Here is a 22,977-nt window from a genome sequence, read left to right as displayed (position 1 = left end):
TCTTCAGGCCATAAATGACTTGGGGGAAGAGGAAGAAGAGTTATGGAGGACATTTTCTGTACACACTATCAGTACATGGACATGGACCAGAAGAAGGCTTTGACATCCCTCTGAGAGTCACTTTGGGAGCAGTGGTGGAAAGGGAGGCTTTGCCATTTTCCCACGAGTCTGAGGCCATGCTCCTTGACAAACCTCTGTCTATGTCGACAGCACACATTCACTCAGGGCTTCCTCCGATCCCCATTACTCTAAGATGGTAAAGGTAGAAGGAAAGAGACCAGGCAACAAACAGTGGCTTAGATCACAAAGACAAGTGGAAAGACAGAGATTTTGTATTCAAGAGCTAATGCAAAAGGTGTACTGTACTGAGACAACGATAACAAAACTCTTTTGATTTGCCTTCCTGTGGTCTGTTCCTAAAATCTAACCATAAATGCTTAGATCAAAAATGAGGAACAGATGTCATCTGTTTTTTTACCTTAAACTTAATAAGCAAGTCATCTTTGCTTCTATCACATTTGTGAAATCTTCCTCAAATTAACATACTCTGACTTCCTGTAATAATTTTCAAATGCAAGCTATATCTCGGGTTACTACAGTTAATTCCTATCTGCTCTCTCTTTTTGAAACAGCTATCAGATATTCTAGTGGAGACAAGCAAGCACTTGAGTCCATGACTCTGAAGCTCAGAAGTGAGATGACCTAGAGCACACATATAGTTTGTAAAGCTGCAGAGCTGGATGACATCACCGAGACAGTGTGATATAGGACAAAGATCACAGCATCACAGACATCTTCGAAGATGGAGAAAAAGGATCACATCACCACACGGAGTGACATCTTCAAAGATGGAGAAAAAAAGATCACATCACCACACCGAGTGACATCTTTGAAGATGGAATTTAGGAGGGAATTCAGTCAAAGAAAGTAGGTGTTCTGGCAGACCATCGCAAAGCCCTCTGGATTTCCAATTTTCTCAGTCCTTGTCATGGATCCAATAAATTACCCTTTCCTAAAAGCTACTACATTCCATGGCACTGACCTACTCTTATTTCCTAGGCTGTTTGATTCCTGAGTATATGTATGTGCATGCGCACACAACCTGACCTTAAAGATATTGTTCATTGGGCTAGAGAGATGATTCAGTGTTTAAGAGCACTGACTGTTCTTCCAGAGGACCCAGGTTCAAATCTCAGCACCCACATGACAGCTCACAACTGTCTGTAACTCCAAGATCTGATAGCCTTACACAGACATACACACAGGCAAAACACTGAAGCACATAAAACACCAAAACAGTAAATAAATTATTTTAAAAAAATATTGTTTTTCCTTTTGATGCTTCAACCATCAATTCTAAACTAGTAACTTCCAAATAGGTAGCTTGGTAGGGCATGCTTATGAATATGTATTTTCTTGAAGCTTTTAAGATCCAAGAATTGGCCGGACGATGGTAGTGCATGCCTTTAATTCCAGCATTTAGGAGGCAGAGACAGGTGGATCTCTGTGAGTGCGAGGCCAGCCTGGCCTACAGAGTGAATTCCAGGATGCCAAGGCTATACAGACAAACCTAGTCTTAAAACCAAAGATCCAAGAATCAATTTTCTTGGTGAATTTTTTTAACTCAAATTAATTTTTTAATTTTTATCTCTTAGTGAATGTTATAATGGCTTTTAGGCTTTTATAAATGTCCAATAACCCTCAACTATTATTTAACTCTAATTTTTTAAAAAGTATTATTATTATTATTATTATTGGGCAGGTGGGTACATGTGCCACAGCATGAAGGTCAGAGGGCAACTTTGTAGAGTTGGTTCTTTCCTTCCACATTTACATTGCTTCTAATGATCAAATTAGGTGTCCAAGCTTGTGCAGTAAGCACCTCTGAACCATCTTTATGACAGACAGTGCTCACAGCAATGTTAATAAAATGATCCTATATCTAAAAAGGAAATTCAGTTTAAGGAAATCAGCAACTATAACTAGAAAAGCACTCTTACGAAAATGGAGATCTTTATTAAAGCTCTGTAGCTATGCTGTATTTGTTATTTTGTTTCTACCAGCCCCAGCAACGATTTGTGATACAAATTAATCAAATGGGGGTTAGGTGCTGAGGACTCAAGCTGAGCAACTTTGGCTTAACAACAGATGTTAGTAGGGAGAACAAAATGGAAAACAGCAGTCTAAAAAAAAAAAAAAGACAGGAAGTAGGATGATCTCTGGGGTCAAGCAGAAAGATTCAAGCCAAAAAAAACCAAAAAAACAAAAAAAAAAAAACAACCAAACCAAACACCCAAAGGGGCTATTAGGCTTCACAGTCATAGGTCTGTATCCGCTTATGCTACCCTATCTTGAATCTAAATTCTTTGATCACTTATATATATATCACTAGACTGAGTGTGAGTGCCCTGAGGCTGCAGGACACCTCTCCTTGCTACTTTGTAAAACTTAAAATGCCTTTCCCAGAGAAGTATATTACTCTTTGGAGAAGTTGCTACGGATTCCTGTTCAATTTCTCTGCCATTATCTCTGATTCCAAATTAATGGATGTTCTATGATTTTATTAATGGGGTTTTACAGTGCGAGTGGGAAAGAACTAATATGGTAAAGCTTTAAATAAACATTACTCATCTTCAACAATAAGAAACTACAATTCTTCTGACTACAACACATTTACAATAGATGACAATAAAAAAGCACATGATTCTATGAATCTTTTTCCTAGTTATGTTTTTAGATGGGGTTTCACTGTCTAGCCCAGGGCTTGCCTGGAACTCCTAAACTTAAGTGATCCTTCAGCCTTAGCCTAAGATGTTGCAGGGATGGCAACAGAGCCACAAGAGCCCTTGCCTAGCACGCATAAAGCCTTGCGATTGTCCCCCTAGCACTCAAAAACGGTTTCCCTACTTAGAAACATTTCTAGCTTCTCATCCCTTTTTATCTCTATAACTGTTTTCATCTGAACTTCACTACTAGGGTGAAATGAGTTTCAACTACTTTTTGGGATGGAGGAGGAAGAATGCCAAGTGCTGACATGGTACACATCCTTATTCCAACTCTGTCCCTAGCAGGTTATCTTACAGACATTCTCTCCAGTCCCTGTGGTTGACTCACTTCTGAGTCACTCTCGTCCTCATAAAACAATGTTTGATGGGGTAAAGTAAGTCAAGGATGAGTTTATTAAAACTGTAAAACAACTGCACTAATAAATATGAATATATATAAATGTGTAACATTTATGCATTAGTGTGTGTATCTATATCCCACTTTTTTCCATATGCAGCTATACACAAACTGATTAAAACATGCCATGATCATTAGTGAATACTAATCTCTCTCCCCACTAGTTCGTTGTCTGAAGGGACAACATCGGAACATTTGCTAATATGACCCCACCTTTAAGACTACTCTGGAGTATTCTCCCTACAATCAGACTGTTTGACTTAAATGTGTTCATTACCTCTGCTTTCTCAGTCTTTCAAAATCCAAGAGCCAAGTATAGATACCAGTATTCGTTGATGGTATTTCTCTCGCTTCTTCACATTTAAAAAAGGCAGTGACAAATGACAGCACTCCCTTACTGTGGGCCAGACCTGGGGTTCTCAAGATGCTACTATAATGGACATCTGAACATGACAGCTGCAACACTCACTGCCATTCTCAAGTCCAACCACCTATGCGATATCACACCAGGTGCTGCGTCCGGAATTCCTATCTACAAGAGGGGTCAGCAATGCGTCTACCGAAAAATGGCCTTCTCCAACCTCAGCTCAGCTCCTACAGCAAACAGCACGAATTCTTCCCACTTCAAAACAGAGACGTACGTGTCTAAGCACGTTGAGACTAATAGATGACAGTCATTACACTCCGTAGACTTGGCTGGCAGGAATGTAGGTAGCCACTAACTTTATAGCCCAGGAGGAGGGGGTTCCTTCAATCCTAGGACTCCCCTTCCCCAGCAACGCCATGGAAAGCAGAGCCCCGCACCCTCCGAGGCGCGGCGGAAGACTCTTGGGGGAGAGGACAAAAGACGCTAGCGGGTGAAGGCTCACCGAGGTCGGCGGCTGAGGGGCCAGGGAAGGCTCGGGGCTGACGTCCATCCTCTCGCCGCTGTCTGTCTCGTCGTCCGCCATCTTAAGAGAAACGAATGCCCGCAGTTCTCGACCCCCGGCCACGGGCGAGCGGAAACCTGTGGCCAGCCCGACGCGCCGGAGACGACACTTTTACGACGGCCCCTGAAGTCAGGTTTGTCGCAGCACCCGGAGCGGCTTCCGGTCGGCTTCCCGGAAGCAGGCTTCCGACCCGCCAGGCGCGGGTTTCCACCCCCTGGTGTTCAGTCCTGGTTTTCTCCCAGGCTGAGCCGCTAGGGAAGACCTTACTGTAGTGTCTTTAGCCCTTTGCCCAGGTAGGCGTGGTGAGATGACAAAACCGGGAGACCTAATCCATTTGTCGGTAGAGGAAGACAAACTGGATACTACGCCCTTATGGAAAACAACGTGAAAAGAAGAAACACCTAGAAACATTGAGGGGAAAAAAGTTGATGTTGGGTCCAGGGGGGGGTCGCGCAAAGACTCCAAAGTCTAATAAACCAGAAGCAAACTTTATTCCAGAAACCAGGTTCCAGGAAAACCAGAAGCAAACTTCGCGGGGCACAGAAGCTTATTAGCTACCTGAGACCACAGCCAGAAATGGTGTTTGTTAGGCTATGGCAAAAAAACAGTTTCTGAACCCATCGTTTTCTAGTAGGGACACCAAGCATTAGGTCTGAACAAAGGAATTTTTACGATCTTGCCCCAACCTGCGGGCCAGTCAATGAGACCCTAAGGGGGAATATGTGCTCTAATGTCAATGGGTAACTAGGCAGCTACCATGAAATATGTTTCAGAGATTACAATAAAGTCACTAATTGCAAGAAAACAGATGTCTTTAGTAATTAGTTAGAAAAAGGGACTGCTAGTAATATCAGAAAGTTAATAAATTAGAATAATTAGTTCCTAGGCTGGGAACTTAGAAGACAGCAGGAAGTTTTTCACACCAACTCAAGGTAAAACTCAGATATAGACTGCCATACTTTACAACCTCCATTTTCAGAGCTCATTAGTCAACCTGGTGTTTGTACCTTGTCCACTGTCTCCGGTTCCTCCAGGCAGTGTATACTGGAGCCCCATGCCTCCCCTTTGATGGCGCCAGTTTCCCTTAACAGAGACAGTGCCTAACCCAGAGGTCACGTATCTCTGTCTCCTAAAGGTTAACTCAGTTCATATCTGTCGTTTATCAAGGATGGCCAGGACACTACTCTCAGTATACAGAGAGAAGCTCTGGCCTTGTAAATAGAATAGCCAGTTGTAAAATGAAATAACCTACACTGATGGAGGCTTCCCAGGCATCCGAGAAAATAGCTCACTGTGAATGACTAACCCTTGATCTGCTGAGAAAGCTGCTGACAGCCTGTTCTCATTCTCCTAGACTTATAACTTTATATTTCTTTATTTCTACATTCTTATTTCTGGAATCTACATTTTTATTTTTTTTTTACTCTTATACTCTGCAGTTGACACAAACTGCCTATGTATACACTCATGCATCTAGATACAAAGTACTCCAGGAGGAATCTAGGTTCTGAACCAGGAGGACGCACCCAAGGCCAAGACCAGGGTTGGAGGACAAAGGTGATCAAAACCTAATTTGACATCTTTGTTTTTTCTTTTCTTTTACAAAATGAATGACTCAGCTAGGCCTCTAATTCCACCTCGGCATTCCAACTGACAAACGTCAGTTGCCTGACCCCTTTTTAAATTAAGAAAAAAAATTAACTTTACTGACTTCATTGTGTGTACGTATGTGATGCATGCATGTGCCATAAAACATATTTGGAGGTCAGATAACATTTTTCAGGGATTCGTATTCTGCCATCTTGCCTGCCATAAAATTTAAAAGTATTTTTTTTAACAGGGATCTGTATTAGGTCGAGTTTTCTTCATATACTCCAACCAAAACAACACATTACTATAAATAGAGGCAGAACTAAATCACAGCTATCATCTATTAAACTAGAACTTAAGAAATTTGCAAAAATTAATCATTCCAAATGTTGGGCCCTAAAGCCCCACCAAGGAGGAGGTCACCCCAAGAGACACTCTCAGCATGGTTGATGCAATAGCAAGAGGTCCCTCAGCCTCGAGAGGAGAAGGACCCCTGCTTTGTCTATTACAGGCTCTTTTAAAGGAAAAAAACCCAACAGAATCAAGGGGGAGGGGCTGGAGAGATGGCTCAGCAGTTAAGAGCCATGGCTGCTCTTCCAGAGTTCCTAAATTCAATTCCCAGCAACCACATAGTGGCTCACAGCCATCTATAATGAGATCTGGTGCCCTCTTCTGGCCTGCAGGCCCACATGGAAGGAATGTTGTATACATAATAAATGAATAAATCTTTTGAGAGAGAGAAAGAGAGAGAGAGAGAGAGAGAGAGAGAGAGAGAGAGAGAGAGAGAGAGAGAGAGAGAGAGAGAGATCTTAAAAAAAAAAAAAAGAATCAAGGAGGGGGTAGTACAGAATCAAAAGGGAGAGTCCAGAAATCATTTGCCAACTATTTGACTAGTTCATTTGATGGTGAGCTAACTCTAATGGATCAATGCTATGGCAGTTGCTGGGTTGGTTAAACAAGGAGGAACACTTGCAAGTTATCAGCAGGTCGTCTCACCCCAGTTCCAGAGTCTGGGTCTATTGAAGAAAGACTACAAAGGGGATGGAAAGTAGTCAAAGCTCCAGTGCATGCGTGGTTGATTACTAAGGTCCCCTGGTTCCTAGGAAGCGGGGTGCAGTAATGCTGAGGTGCCCCAAAGTCTTTCATGATTTTTTTGGGGGTTGTTTACAGAGTTATTTTCTTTTTAAATGCAGTTTACTCCTGGTGTAATAGCACACACCTTTACGCACTCTGAAGGAAAGGCTGGTTGATCTCTGAACTCAATGCCAGCCTGGTCTACTCAGAGAGTTCTGCAGTTGGATCTACGCAGTAAGACATTGTCTCAAGAAAAGAAAAAGGAGCCAGGCGGTGGCGGCGCACGCCTTTAATCCCAGCACTTGGGAGGCAGAGGCAGGTGGATCTCTGTGAGTTCGAGGCCAGCCTTGGTCTACAAGAGCTAGTTCCAGGACAGGCTCCAAAGCCACAGAGAAACTCTGTCTCGAAAAACCAAAAAAGGGGGGTGGGGGAAATGAAAAGTGAAAAATAAAAAATATTGCTTATATAAATAATATTGGTTATTATGTTTAAATGGTTGTAAACCAGGCATGGTGGTTTACAACTATAGTGCTAGCTAGCATTTGAGATTCTACGTTAGGAAGATTGTTACAAGTTGGAGACCAGCAGAACTACAAAGTTCCAAGTCTAGCTGCAGAGTGAGGTCCTGTACCTAAATAAATAAATAAAGCAGAACACACGTTGGGTTACATAAAACCCTGTATAAAAATATTTTAAACTAATTATCTGGATGATGGTGGTACACACCTTTAATCCCAGGTCTGGGGGGGGGGGGAGCGGGTGTCAAAGCAGATGGACCTCTGAGTTAAGGCCAGCCTATTCTCCAGAGGGAGTTCCAGGATAGTCTCCAAAGCTACCCAGAGAAACCCTGTCTCAAAAAAAAAAAAAAAAAAAAAAAAAAACCCAGCCGGGCGGTGGTGGCGCACGCCTTTAATCCCAGCACTTGGGAGGCAGAGGCAGGCAGATCTCTGAGTTCGAGGCCAGCCTGGTCTACAAGAGCTAGTTCCAGGACAGGCTCTAGAAACTACAGGGAAACCCTGTCTCGAAAAAACCAAAAAAAAAAAAAAAAAAAAAAAAAAACCCAAAAACAACAACAACAAAAAAAACCCAAAAACAACAACAAAAAAATTTCTCCTCTTCCTCTATTCTAATGCAGGAAATAAAGGCACACAACACCATGACCAGATTTTTACAAATAATTGCTGAATTTTAATTGAGAATATTATTATATTATATATAAAAAAGTGGGGTTTTCTTTTGTTAGCTTTTGTTTGTTTCTTTATCTCTGTCTCCCTCTTGCCTGGAACTTGCTCTCTGCTACCATGCCCCATTGAGTGTTTATGCTTCCTATATATCTCTCTCATGTTAGGTAAATTATTCATCCCTGGCATAAATTCATCCTAGGTATGATGTGATTTTTCTCTCATAATTTTTTTTGTTTTTTGAAACAGGTGTCTCTGTGTAACAGCTCTAATTTCCCTAGAACTCACTCTGTAGACCAGGCTGGCCTCAAACTCACAGAGATATGCCAGCCTCTGCCTCCCAAGTGCTGGGATTAAAGGTGTGCACCACCACTGCCCAACTCATAATATTTTTCAAAAACTTGTGTCTTTTGTTTCTACTCATAAACAAAATTAATTTATGTCATATGTCTTATATACTTTATAGACATAGCATGAATAGTTTTGTCCATAAAACAAAGTTTCACGAATGAAATTTTCTACTTGTTGGGGTGCATAGCCCAGGCAGGCCTTGAACTCCTGATCCTCATGTCTCTTACTTGCAAATCAGATCATGTCTCTAATTTGCAAGTTGGAATTATAACTGTGTGGCACTACATTTATCTCCAGAATTTTTCACTCACACACACACACACACACACACACACACACTGGAGATTGTAATATTTTTCTTTTACATTAAAAAAACATTTTTATAGGGCTGGAGAGATGGCTCAGGAGTTGAGAGAGCTGCGTGCTTTTCCAGAGGACCTAAATTCAATTCCCAGCAACCACATGGTGACTCACAACCATCCATAATGAGATCTGGTGCCCTTTTCTGGCCCGCAGGGATACACACAGACAGAACACTGTACATAATAAATAAATGATTCTTAAAAACAAAAAAGAAAAAATAAATAAAACAGTCTGTAGTTGTTATTTTTTTTTTTTTTGAGACAGTGTTTCTCTTTGTAACCCTGGAACTCATTCTGTAGACCATACCTCCTGAGCGCTATAATTAAAGGTGTGCATCACTATCGCCCTGCTAAACATTTTATTTTTAGCAGCTGAAGAGATGCCTCAGTGGTTAGGAGTTAAGATCTTTGCATAGGATCGGAATTCAGCTCTCAGCACCTACATTCACAACAATCTGTAACTCCAGTTCTAGGGGATGCAATGGTCTCTTCTGGCCTCCATGGGCACTGCACACTTGTGGTACACAGACATACAAGCAGGCAAAACATTGATACATAAAATAAAAATAAACGTTTAAAAAGATATTTTGGTTTATTTTAATACACTGTTCTGCCTGCACGCTTGCCTACTGCCAGAAGAGGGCACCAGATCTCATTATAGAAGGTTGTGAGCTGCCATGTGGTTGCTGGGAATTGAATTCAGCACCTCTGGAAGAGCAGCTAGTGCCTTTAATCTCTGAGCTATTTCTCCAGCCCAAAGCACTATTTGTATAATTTTTTTTTCAGGAGAGATGGCTCAGAGGTTAAGAGCATTAACTGTTCTTCCAGAGGACCAACGTTCAGTTCCCAGTACCCACATGGCAGCTCACAATAGTATGTAATTTCTGTTCCAGGGGACCCAACGCCCATGATAAACCACCAATGAAGATAAAAATACATTTTTTTAAAAAAAGCGCACTAAAAAAAGAATTAAAGATATTTTTTTCTGAATAGCAATACATAATAGAATGGTTAGATAAATTAAAGCCGGAACCAGAATCTAATTATCCTGCTCTCGGTCTATAGGAAATATTGGCAGGCATACCACAGTGCTACAATATCATATAAATGAGTACACATAAAAGCAGGATAAGGAAAAAGATATTTTCACAAGATATGAAATCCTGTGGGGGTTATGTTATTTCACAAGGGGCCAGAGTGAGCTACCTGTCGCTTTTGTATTTTAAGAGGCGTCCTCATACACACTTTGATTCTCACAAGCATCCTGCACGCACGGAAGGTATCATTAACTTGGCTTTACAGATGCAGAGGCCGCACCACGGAGGTCAGGGATGCCTGGCCCTGGAGGAGTCCGGTGACGTGCTGCCTCCCGGCCACCCCCTCGCTTGGCTCTTCCTGGTCCTCACTACTTTGGCAAACGCCGCGAGCCTGGCGGCGCGGCCGCGGAGGCCGGAGCTGGGGCGACGAGCAGCCGTGGCGGTGGCGGCGGCCGGCAGGCGGCCATACAGGCCGGAAGTGCAAGCCGGAGCGCACCGGGGCCGCGCCGCGATGGCGGGAGTGCTAGCCCTCCGGGTGGTGGCGGGGCTGGCGGCGGCGGCGCTGGCAGCCCTGCTGTTGGAGCACTACGGCCTGGCCGGACCCCCCTCGCCGCTGCCGAAGCCCCGAGACGCCCAGAGGCCGCACCCCGCCCCGGGATCCGGAGCCCACAACGTTTTCTGGGGTCTGCAGGTGACGCGGCGGGAGGCAAGGGACTGCGCTGGGGCGGGCAGCCCAGCCCAGCAGGGGGCCTCGGTCGCGTTCCGACTGCTGGGTCTGCGCCCCGCTCGCTCCTTCCCCGGGGTTCGGTGGCGCACCTTTTTCTTTCCCTTCCGCGCCTGAGAGCTGTCGAGCCACCCCTGTCGTTCCTGACTCAGATTGTGTGTCTCTGTCCAATGCCTGCTTTTGACAGATATCCGACATTCACCTGAGCAGGTTTCAAGATCCCGGCAGAGCGTTGGACTTGGAGAAGTTCTGTTCGGAAACCATTGACATCATTCAACCAGCTCTTGTCCTGGCCACTGGTAGGGGGGATTCCTGTGCTGTGCTGTGCTGTGCTGTGCTGTGCTGTGCTGTGCTGTGCTGTAGTTCTTGATGGGCAGCAATTGTTGGCTTGAGCATGTTAGGAACAGGAACGCTGTGGACGCAGCTGACAGGAAGCCCTTTGAGCTACAGGCAAGGGGACTTTATAATTGCCTTTACCAGTTGATACTAGAGTCAGGATTCAGGCTAATGTTTTGCCATCTCAAGGTTTTCTCAAAGCAGTAGGTATAAGGCGTTTGATGTGTTTATGACTAGGTGTTGTCTGCCATATATGTATCGTGCGTGTGTGTGTTGAGTGTGTGTGTCGTGTATGTGTGTTGAGCGTGTGTGTATGTGTGTGTATGTGTATTGAGTGTGTGTGTCTGTGTGTTAACAGATGGTGATGATGTACCGGCTGATGTCCCACTGAATTTGAGAATTAGGAAAAGCACTTTAACCAGGAATCAAAAGTTCTCCTTTGTTGATTTAACGTTTTCTGTACAAAGAGGTTAACCTTATGTTTTCAGTTACTTAAGGACTCAAGTGACTTCATCCCTTGGTAGTTTTCCAACTGCATTTCCTATACTCTTCCAGTCTATGCACATGTGCTCCCAAAGTTTGGGGCAAAGAGAAAAAGGTCCAAGGTGTATTTGTGTTTTTTTATTGGATGGTTCAGTTGTCACTCTACTGAAACATGTCCACTGTTAAGATGAGGTATCAGACCTCTGATGATAGATAAGCCCCTGCTTCAGGTGTTCTGTTTGCTTTCAAAGAAATTTTGGCTTTTTTAATAAATCATTTCTAATATCATAATAACCACATAAACACTTGTTAACTTATGATAATAGAGCCCTTGCCGAGACAATCATGTTGGTTTAAATGGCTCGCTTTGGGCATATGTAGACTCATAACTGATTTTATGTATGTGTGCTGAGTAGCTGAAGAATTCGTATTCCTTTGGCTTGTGTGTTTGTCTGAGCCCCCCCGGAGTTTATTTTACATTGCAGTTCAATTCTGTGTAAACCCACAGGAGACCTGACAGATGCCAAAACAAAGGAACACTTGGGATCCAGACAACATGAGGTAGAATGGCAAACTTACCAGAGAATTCTGAAGAAGACAAGAGTCTTGGAAAAAACTAAGTGGCTGGATATCAAAGGAAATCATGGTAAAAACCAGGAGCCAAATAAAATTGCACACATGCACAAACACACACACCCTTCAGAAACATAGATTTTTCTAGTTTAGATTATAAAGTTATAAAATGGGAACTAATAACATAAAGTTAGATATAATAAAGGCCACATTTTTTGTTTGTTTTTGGGGTTTTTTTTGCTGTTGTTGTTCTGTTTTGTTTTTTTGAGACAAGATTTCTCTAGAGCTTTTTCTTGTCCTGGAACTTACTCTGTAGAACAGGCTGGCCTCGAACACACAGAGATCCACCTGTCTCTGCCTCCCAAGGGCTGGGGCTAAAGGCGTGCACCACCACCGCCCAGCTAAAGGCCACATCTCTTATACACAGTTATAACATATGATATTAAAACTTCAGAGGCAAGTAGAACTCTGTGAGTTTGAGGCCAGCATAGTTTATATAGCAAGTTGTAGGTTGGTCAGGCTCCATAGCAAGATCCTGTCTCAAAAAATAAAAAGACAAAAGAAAGAAAGAAAGAAAGAAAGAAAGAAAGAAAGAAAGAAAGAAAGAAAAGGAAGGAAGGAAGGAAGAAAGAAAGAAAGAAAGAAAGAAAGAAAGGAAGAAAGAAAGAAAGAAAGAAAGAAAGAAAAAGGAAATCCAGAGGCAAAGGCGGGTGTATCTCTGTGAGTCTGAGGCCAGCTTGAGCTACAGAACAAGTTCAAGGACAGGCTCCAAAGCCACAGAGAAATCCTGTCTCGAAAAACCAAAAAAAGAATCTAAAACATTTAGATGTCGCTGTTAGCCTTTCAGGTGAAAGTTAGTATGATGTTTTCTTCTTTACAAAGGAGAAAGAGTTCTTCAGAAATTATGGCTTAAACTGGGTGGTGGTGGCGCACACCTTTAATCCCAGCACTCAGAAGGCAGGGGCAGGTGATAGATCTCTATGAGTTCGAGGCAAGCCTGGTCTACAAGAGCTCGTTCCAGGATAGGCTTCAAAGCTACAGAGAAACCTTGTCTTGAAAAAAAAAACCCAAAAAATTATGTTTTAAAAAACCCTACATTTTGTTAAGTGAAAGAAGCTAAGTCTATATCTTCATACTGTACGATTCCATTTATATGACATTTAGAAGATAAAACTATAGGCAGATGACAGATTGTAGTGGCCAGAGGTAGGGGTAGAAGGAGAAACTGATTTTAAAGGCATTAAGAAAATTTGGGATATGATTAGACTGCTTTATATCTTGATTGTGGTCTTGGATATACCACTGTGTATTTGTCAAAATCCATAGACCTGAGATTGAGAAGCTAGCTCAACTAGTTGGTAGAGTGCTTGCCTAGTATGTGTGAGGCACTTGCTTTGATCCCCCGAACTGTGTACTGGGTGTGACAACATTCCTGAGGTAGAGGTAAGAGCCTCACAACAGATTCCAGGTCATTCTCTCTAAAATAGGAAGTTCCAGGCCAGCCTGGACTAGACACTCTGTTAGAGCACTTGTTATGAAGGTGTAGAATTCATTTCTTTCTGCCTCTGTAACCCCATGAATAAAACAGAACAACAAGATGGGTATAGTAGCACATGCCTGTCCTCCCAGCATAAGGAAGGCTGAAGCAGGATGAATGAGAGTTTGAGACCAACATGAGCTAGTTCCAGACAAGCAGCAACAGTAGTGTAGACTTAGAACTTTGAAACTGACTTGTTCTAAACAAAATTACAAAGTACTTACTATTTCTTCAGTATATTAGGTGCCTTAAAAGCTTCCAGGTAATCTGAGTTTGGTGAAGTTACTGTTCTTAAAATGTCCAGTTGAGCGACACTCTGCCATTTAAAGGGTTACAGAAAGTGCTGTGTTCTTATGTCATTGACATGTTTGCATTTTTCTATTTTGCATAGGTGAATGTTTGCTTTTTTCTTTTAGATGCATATAACATTCCAAGCCTGGAGAGCATCACGAATTATTACAGGTACCTGTATGAGCACAGCGCAGACTACTAAGTAGGATCTGTCAGAAGGAGAGTCAGTCCAGTCAATGAATGAGTGGAATCTTTGTTTCCAAGACAGGCTTTCTCTGTAGCTTTGTTGCCTGTCCTGGAACTCACTCTGTAGATCAGGCTGGCCTTAAACTCACAGAAATCTGCCTGCCTCTGCCTCCTGAGTGCTGGGATTAAAGGCGTGCATTACCACCGCCCAGCGAATGAAATCATTTTTAAAAGATAAAATTTCTGTTTAAAGAATTTTTGATAATTTAGAAAATGAGCTTTCATGTATGTGTGTGTACGTGTGCATGCGTTCACATGAGCACATATCTACATGTGTGTTACAATTAGTCCTTTTTTTTAAAAATATTTTTCTCTGCTTTGATTCTTTTTAGATCTCGCTATTTTCCCTAGGTTGGTCTGAACTTCTAATTCTCCCTCCAGCCTCACCCTCTCATGCTAAAAGTATAGGCATGAGCCACCACACTTGGCTCTCTCTATTCCTTTCTCTCTCTCTCTCTTTCTCTCTGTTTCTTTTTGAAATAGAGTCTTAGTAAGTAGATCAGGCTGGCTTAGAACTCACAGAGATCTGCCAGCCTCCATCTCAGAAATGCTGGGATTGGGGCGTGAGCCGCCACACCCAGCTTCCTTTAATTCCTTTGATTAGAACTGGGACAAAGTAGAAGTCCTTTGGAGGAGTGTTAGGTGGACTGCTGAGGTCAGTGGGATTTCAGAAAACTGAGATACTGTCAACCTCTGGAGTGAAATTGCGACCAAAAGAAATAACCCAACACTCTAAACTTAGAGACTGCTTCTAACACAGAGGTTCCCAGGTGAAATCACACTCCTGACATATGAAGAAAATGTAATGTTAATTTAATCGGAGGAAAGGATAAAGCAATTTCACTTTCAGTTCCGGCTATTGAGGAGATTTATTGTGCTTTGTCATTTAATCGAGCACTAGGTGTTCTTTAAGGACTCTTCACTAGCTGTGTGGTCTCGGATAGAAGAGCTAGTGCTAACAAATGGTCCCCGCCGTCAAGGAACTTATGTTCTAGCAATACTTAAAGAAGGGAAGATGTGTCAGGACAGCATTAGAAAAGAATGTGAAGGAATGGCTGATGAAATGCTGCCTTGCTTCACCTGCAAATCATTACAGGAAGCCAGGAAAGGTAGAGGTCGTCACAGGGTGGACACAGCAAAGGCCTTGAAAGGGGAGTGAAATGTTCTTAAGAGATGGGCTGTGGTTGCAGGTCTGTTCCATTGGTTTTCAAACTTGAGTGTGCAGAATAGCTGCCAGATTAGATTTTTAATAAAGAGTCCCACGTTTTTCTCCAGGTGTTTGTTGTAATGGATATTGACCCCAGGGCCTTGTGCAAGCTGGGCACGATGGCACACACCTCAAATCCCAGCTCTCAAGAGGTAGAGGCAGGCAGATTTCTTTGAGTTTGAGGCCAACCTGGTCTACATAGTGAGTTCCAGGACAGCTAGGGCTACACAGTGAGACTCAGTTTCCACACACACACAAAAAAAAAAAGAAGAAGGAGGAGGAGGAGGAAGAAGAGGAGGAGGAGGAGGAGGAGGAGGAGGAGGAGGAGGAGGAGAAGAAGAAGAAGAAGAAGAAGAAGAAGAAGAAGAAGAAGAAGAAGAAGAAGAAGAAAATAAAGAAAAGAATAAAGAAAAAACCCCACCCAAACCCAAAAAATTAATTAATGAAAAAAAAGTCATATTTCTTTAGCATGGCTTAAAGTGATTCTGCCATCCTAGAGGTGGTCCCTTGGTCAGGTGATTGGCCTAGTCCAGTTGGAATGTTAGGTCTCTGTTCAGACCAGAGATTGTATTATCTTGACTAGAAGTCTTTTCTTGATGAGCTTTTATTACTATTCTAACATGAAGCCTACTCTTTCCATCATTGCACTAAAGCCTTTCTGTCTGTATCTTTTAGGAAATATTCTGCTGTGCAGAAGGACGGCTCTTTCCATTATGTACACAGTACTCCCTTTGGCAACTATTCTTTCATCTCTGTGGATGCCACCCAAAGGCCAGGGCCTAAGAGACCCTATAATTTCTTTGGAATTTTAGATGAGGTATGAGTTGAAAAAAATCTCTTCCCTTTTTAGATTACCTGTTTTTATTTTTTCTTGAATACATTTGGACCGTTTAGTTACCTGAAGTAAACATGTTCTTATCTAGATATGCTCAAGAAAAATTTTACTGCGGTTACAGATATGTCTGGAAGCTACTAGCTACTTCAGAATTGTTACTGCTATCTTTATTCTTTTTTTTTTTTTTTTTTTTTTTTTTTTTTTTTTTTTTTTTTTGGTTTTTCGAGACAGGGTTTCTCTGCAGCTTTCTTAGAGCCTGTCCTGGAACTAGCTCTTGTAGACCAGGCTGGCCTCAAACTCACAGAGATCCGCCTGCCTCTGCCTCCCGAGTGCTGGGATTAAAGGCGTGCGCCACCACCGCCCAGCTGCTATCTTTATTCTTATCCCAAAATTTGGGAAGGGAACACCTCACTTTTTATATTTATCTATCAAATGTTTTTTGAATATGTATTAAGTATAGGCTATATTCAGCAAGCTACAGGGCCTATAGCTTAGTATATTATATGTTATATTGTTGCCAATATTATTTAGAGGTCTATATTTTTTTCTAATAAGAGAACAACTTAAACATTTTGGCAAGGCTAAGAATCTGAGAAGCTGAGAAGCTCTTGCTATGTCTTAGCACAACAAATGCCAGTTCCTTATTTGATGAGCACATGCTCTTACATGAGACACATGCACCTGCTTAGAAGAGTAAAAGGAGCTAAGACCAAGTAAATTCCTGGGTATGTCATTTAGTATCAGAGCATGTGACTAGTTCAGAAAAAAACTATAGCAAATGCAGAGTTCATCAGGCACTGAAAGAGCTGAAAGAGGTTCAGAGTTATGTGAAGGTTCTAGAAGTAAAGAATACAGGATACTGTTATATTTTGTTTCCTAATCACCAAGTGCCTTTAGTGAGCCGGTGAACTAATACTTTTTTCTTAGAATAGAGTTTTAAATATACAATGCACAGATCAAGTACATAAAAATCAATTGTGGTGTTACCTAATGCAGAATCCCTGGTCTTCTGTTAATTTAGATTTTTTATTTTGTCTTATTTGTATGAGTGTTTTGCCTACATATGTCTGTGTAACATGTGCATGCAGTGCCCATGTGAATCAGAAGCAGGCGCTAGATATTCTGGAACAGGAGTTACAAATGATTGTGATTCACCATGTGGGTGCTGGGAACTGAACTCAGGTCCTCTTCAAGAGCAACCAGTGCTCTTAACCACTGAGCCATTTCTCCAGCCCCTAAGTCTCCCTAGTCTTACCCCAATTTTACCAAATTAGAAAGGGTAAGAACCAGAAATTCATTACTGTATGCATGTTATAGATATTATAAGTATATATTATGTATGTGCAAATTATGTTTTGAAATCAGTGTCATGAGGTGTTTTAAATACAAAAAATATACTAATTTTAAGTGTTTGAAGAATTTACAAATGTATATTCTGTTTTAACTTTATCTCAGTCAAGATTTAGGACCTGTCTACCACCCTAGAAAGTTTTCTTGTAGAATCTGTCTTTATTCTGATGGTACAAGTGATTGATTTTCTATCAGAATGGTTTTATTTATTCTAAATTTTTAGGTAAATGTGATCCTACAGTATGCATTCTTGGGTTTGGCTTCTAATTCTCAGTGTGATGCTTCTGAGATGTGTGTCTGTGGTTGTGGCCATCCGTAGCTTTTCCCTTTTTACTGCTGAGTATTCCATTATGTGGGTATTTTATTTTGTTGGAGTTTCTAGTATTTGACTATATTGAATAGAGACGTTAAGACATTTAGGTTTGTCGATGGACATATAACATATGTGTATGTTTTAGACTTTTGGCTTAGTGTTTCTTTTAGAAATTGTGATATAGCAGTATACAAAACTAAAAAGATTAGTTGTCTCATTAAGGGGATAATTATTCTCCCCCATTCCTGACACTGGGGATTGAACCCAGGATCTCATGCTTGCTGCTAGGAAAGAGCTTTACCCCTGAGCCACGCTCCTAACCTTGAAAACAGTGACTAACTTATTCTTCAGTTTCATATGCATCAAATGCAGATGGTGCTTGTTCTGCTCACTGCAGTCATCTCAGAATGGATTATAATGTGAATGAACATGGTTCAAACTGATAGAGATCCATTTAGGTCATTACCTACTAGAACTGGGCCACAAATACAATGTGATTATTGTTATAAACTTTAGGGGAAATGTTTAACCTGTCTGGAATTGGATGTTTCTCCCATTTCAGAAACAGATGGAGGAACTCTTATCGTTCTCCAAGAAAAGTAGTCAGAGCAACCAGACAATTTGGTTTGGACACTTTACAACATCTACTATCCTTTCTCCATCCCCAGGGATTCGGACAGTAATGAGGTAAGGCAGGCCTCTAGAACCTGACCTGGTTATTTCCAATTGCTGAATCCACTTGCTTTTCTGAAGAGACTTTCTTATTGATTTGGCACACAGGTTGTCTTTGTTCATTTATTCTGTTTATTTTTCGTTGTTTAGTTCGGCCACAGCTTATTTGTGTGGGCACCTCCACACTCTTGGTGGACTGATGCCTGTTTTACACACTCGTCACTTTACAGGCACTTTGGAACTTGAGGTGGGAGACTGGAAAGACAATAGAAGGTAAGGAAGCCTCCCTAGAAATGAAGTTTATACACAGTTTGCTATATGATGGGTTATCCCTGGAAAAATTTATAATTTATAGTTATTGGTTTGTTATTTTGAAGAATAGTTCTAACTATGTAGCCCAGGCTAACCTTTAATCCTTCTGCCTCTGCCTCCTGAGTGCTGGAATTAAAGGCGTGCGCCACCACCAGGCTAATATTTGTTTTTTTAAATTCACACACATGTCTCAATTTCTTTGCTTGTTGCTGTGATAAAACACTCTGACGAAGCTACGTAGGGGAGAAGGTTGATTCTGGCTCAAAGTGACAGTCCATCCTGCTGAGGAAATCAAGGCAGTAGGAGTCTGAAGCAGCTGATTACATCGTGTCCACAGTCAAGAAGAGAGCAGAATGCTCAGCTCCCTTCACTTACGTCATCCTTGAACCAGTCAGGAAATGGCACTGACAGTGGAATGGGAGTGGGAGTTCTTCCCTCTTCATTTAACAAAATCAAAATATTCCCCCACAGATGCCCAGAAACCCATCTCAGGGGACTCCAGGTTTTGTCAAGCTGTCAGTTAATATGTCTCTAGCAATCTTTTCCATTATGTAAAACCTTGTTACAACAGTGATTTTTTTTAAAATTAATTACTTTATTTTTATTAGATGTATTCATTTTATTTTATGTGAGTGTTTTGCCTGCATGCATATATGTGCACCATGTTCATGCATGGTGCCTGCAGAGGTCAGAAGGGGAACAGATCTCCTGGAACTGGAGTTAGGGATGGTGGTGAAGCACCATGCAGGTGCTGGGATCTGAACCCAGGTCCTTCGCAAGAGCAGCAGGTGATCTTAACTGCAGAGCTATCTCCTCAGCCCCCAATGCACTGATATTTACCATCATTATGCCATGTAAACTTGAAGACATGTCAATTAGAATGTAGGGTTGCCTCTTTCTTTTATTCCTTTTGAGGCACATAGCCCGTAACTGGCCTGATACTGGCTGTGTATGTATACTAGGCCGATGTAGAAACTGTAGTGGTCACTCGCTTGTGCCTCCTGAGTGCCGGGACCAAGGCATACACAACCATGTGTGGCTTTTTTTCTTTTTCTTTCTTTCTTTTTCTTCTTTTTGAAGTGTGGTTCACTCTACAGCCCAGGCTAGCCTAAAACTTACTCTTTAGCCTAGGCTGGCCTCACCATCCTCCTGACTCATCCTTTCAAGGATTGTGTCTACAGATAGTAGCCACCACAATTTGAGTTACTATGTATTTTTAAACTTCAGTGTTCATAAGAACTGTGAAAGAGTTTCACGATGTCCAAATCTCACCATTAAAAACATTATCGGTGTGGGCTGGTCTGTGGACCAAACTCTCAGGTGCACTGGAACTAGATTTTTTTCCCCTTGAATTTTATGCCTGACCTTCTAGTTAATGCTGTCATAGTAATTTAAATTCTTCAACTAAATGAGAGTTCACCCTTGATATAGCATTGTTGGTGGAGTGAAGAATACCTGCTCTTGGGCTTATGATGTACACCCCAGGTTCAAAATAATAGTGTAATAGTGCTGTTAGAATAAAGTGAACTAATTTAGAATCAAAGAGTGCAGGCCTTGTTCTGGGACACTTTAGAGTCATTAGCCCAGTGAGAGTCCAGCTGGCCCGCAGGTGGGAAGGACAAAGCTGCAGGAAGGAGGAAAGAGCCTGGAGCCACCCCACCCTGCATCCGTGGTTTCTACATTTGTTCTGTGCTTATTCTCAAGTCTCTCCCTCTCTTTTTGAGACAGGGTCTCTGGTAGCCCAGGCTAGCCTTGTAGCTCACTGCCTAGCAGCCCAGGATGACCACAAACATCTGATCCTCCTGCCTCTGCCTCCTGAGTGTCACACCTGGGTTTGGAACCCAGAGCTCCCTGTACGCTAGGCAAGCACTCCACCACTGCATCCTTAGCCCACTCAAGCTCAGAATGAGAAGTGACTAAATTCCCTTACTCTCCTCTGGCCTCCAGGTACCGGATCTTTGCCTTTGATCACGACCTCTTTAGCTTTGCAGACGTCACCTTTGACAAGTGGCCCGTGGTTCTTATCACCAACCCTAAATCACTCCTCTATAGTTGTGCCAAGCATGAACCGCTAGAAAGGCTCTTCCATTCAACGCACATCAGGTATGTTTCAGTGGTTCAGAATTTACTTTGAAACGGGTGAAGAATAAGTCATTGTGATTCTGTTCCCATGGAAAAGCTAGGGGATGTCCCACTTCTGGTTTTTTCAGCAGCCTACACATATAAACTGTTCACTGTTTCATCCCATTCAATATATGTACATATATACGTGTGTGTGTGCATATATTATATACACATATATACATACATACTTATATATAAGTAAATAATTTGGGAATTGGGACTTGAACCCGGGGCCTCACGCATATCAGGCATATGTTCTACCACTATTTATAATCCCCTAAAATGTAATTTTTAAAAAAGATGATAAAATCTTTTAAAATCATCCAGAAACTCTTAAGCCAATCATTATGAAAGACCCCCGGAGTGGGGAGACTCTCACTCAAGTCTTGGGATAACATGACCCCCCGGAAACTCACGAGAGACCACCCTTGCTATAATCACACGAGGTTTATTGACAGGACAGGAACCAGTGCACTGGGGCCCCAAACTCATTTCCCACGCAGGGGTAGAGTTTGACCCCGAGTAGCAGGGATAAGGGGTATTTAGGGGAAGAAACCACAACCCAAAGGGGGTAGGGAGGGCATCATTGAAAAATTCCGAAAATACCAGTGATCATTACAATGGGGTAACTCCCCGTTTCTCAAGATTATTCTCAAGATTATAATCTAACTTTATGGTCAGCTAGTTCCTGAAACAGAGTCACTGAACCGGCTAACCTAGATTTTTGGTTCTTGTCTCCCTGCTAGAATTTTGGCTCTATTCTTTCTGCTAGAGGGGTCTGGATTTATTCGGGTCTTTCAATTATTTTTTTGTATATTTTATGCCAGTCTTTCTATCCACATGTTTACATTGCTACAACCATAACATATTACCTTATAATCTACACTTATTTATTCATTTTTATTAATTATTTGCAGGGCTAGGGATCAAATTAAGGCCTTATTTGTTATAATCCACAGCAGAAAGTTACAGTCCACCACAAATGTGAGGACAAGTGAGAGTCCTTTCTTTAAGCCTGAGAGCGAGGGCTTCTCCTATGAAGAACTCTAGGAGAGTAGGGTTTATAAATCAAAACCACAATTGTACCCTAGCAGAGGCAAGCAGGGGGTCAAATATTGCAAAGCCTTCAGTTCCCTTCATTAAAACAATGCTGTTGCTGCCTGGGATTAGTCTGCTCAGTGGGATGTGCTTGGTGGGGTTGAGAAGTTGGGTGTGTGGGGGGGTGTGAAGCACAGGAGGGAGCTAACTGAAAAAGGACAGAGCTACTTTTGGGCATTTCCGTATTCCAGTGAGGCAGCTGCTCTGCCACAAAACTATGCCTCAGCCCCACATATCCTACTTTTAGACATTTGTATTATACATCAGGATTCCTCCACCCCCTGTTTTGCTAAATAACCTGCCAAAAGAATAGGTTGTATAATCCTGATGAAATTCAAAATATAGTTTATGTATGACTTTGGTAATGTTTGTTAAGAGAATTCTAATGAGACATTATTTTTGGAAAACATCTTTCAAATGTAAGATCACTTTTAAGAATATTTTTTTTAATTTTATTTTGAAAAGTAATCTAAGCCAGGTGTGGTGACAGCATCTGAGAGGCTGAGGCAGACAGACAAGCAGTCCAGAGTCACAGCTCTGGGAGAGCACCGTCATGGAGGAGACGTGTGCTTGCCCGTTTCTAAAGAGCTACCGTTAGCACCTCTGAGCGTTCCTTCACAAGCAGTCTCCAGAGAGACAGGTTCTCATATTATTCTCACCGTAAGGCACAGACTAAGCAAATTCATGTCTTCTCTGTGCACAGAAAGCACACCCCGATTTAACTACTCAATCGTATTTTTAATGGCATCTGGATATCAGCACTAGGTATTATCTGAAAAGCTCTGGTTATAACTTGCGTTTTCTGGGTAGTACATCAGGAACCAAATGAATGAATTATAGGCCTGACATAGGATTAATAGGCATTCTCTTCCTAAGAGTAAAACCAGGAATTCAGGAATTTCTTCAGGAAGGATTTTTAGTCTATTCTAGGTAGATTTCTCAGAAGAAACTGGTTTTTGCTTTCTGAAAAATAATAGTTTCTGAGGTGTGGGGTGTAATTCTGTGGTAGAACACTTCCTAAGCATGTCCTTAACACTACAAAAGAAAGAAAAAACCAATAGTCTCAATTTCTTTTTGTTTGTTTGTTTTTGGTTTTGTTTTTTGAGACAGGGTTTCTCTGTAGCTTTGGAGCCTGACCTGGAACTAGCTCTTGTAGACCAGGCTGGCCT

General features: G+C 41.9%; 2 protein-coding genes across 3 annotated transcripts in view; one reads left to right on the top strand and one right to left on the bottom strand.

Moving 5' to 3' along the window:
• The window catches only part of Ubr1 (ubiquitin protein ligase E3 component n-recognin 1), a 129,113-nt gene extending 124,795 nt beyond the window's left edge, over positions 1-4,318 (bottom strand). Inside the window, exon 1 of one of the 2 annotated variants that reach the window (XM_038329994.1) lies at positions 4,053-4,318. In XM_038329994.1, coding sequence (XP_038185922.1) covers positions 4,053-4,133 — 81 coding nt within the window. In that variant the 5' untranslated portion in view covers positions 4,134-4,318. The remainder of the gene's footprint in view (positions 1-4,052) is intronic. The other variant, XM_038329995.1, reaches the window with a different exon arrangement.
• Positions 4,319-10,106: 5,788 nt separating this feature from the next.
• The window catches only part of Tmem62 (transmembrane protein 62), a 32,207-nt gene continuing 19,336 nt past the window's right edge, over positions 10,107-22,977 (top strand). Inside the window, exons 1-8 of the mRNA XM_038331698.2 lie at positions 10,107-10,398; positions 10,619-10,730; positions 11,759-11,896; positions 13,777-13,822; positions 15,780-15,921; positions 18,165-18,289; positions 18,425-18,547; positions 20,534-20,689. Of these exons, the coding sequence (XP_038187626.1) occupies positions 10,219-10,398; positions 10,619-10,730; positions 11,759-11,896; positions 13,777-13,822; positions 15,780-15,921; positions 18,165-18,289; positions 18,425-18,547; positions 20,534-20,689 (1,022 nt within the window). The 5' untranslated portion in view covers positions 10,107-10,218. The remainder of the gene's footprint in view (positions 10,399-10,618; positions 10,731-11,758; positions 11,897-13,776; positions 13,823-15,779; positions 15,922-18,164; positions 18,290-18,424; positions 18,548-20,533; positions 20,690-22,977) is intronic.

This window comes from Arvicola amphibius, chromosome 5 (genome assembly GCF_903992535.2).
Source record: "Arvicola amphibius chromosome 5, mArvAmp1.2, whole genome shotgun sequence".
Lineage (NCBI taxonomy): Eukaryota > Metazoa > Chordata > Mammalia > Rodentia > Cricetidae > Arvicola > Arvicola amphibius.
The sequence above is the reverse complement of the archived record's forward strand: the minus strand, read 5'-3'. Positions and strand labels throughout refer to the sequence as shown.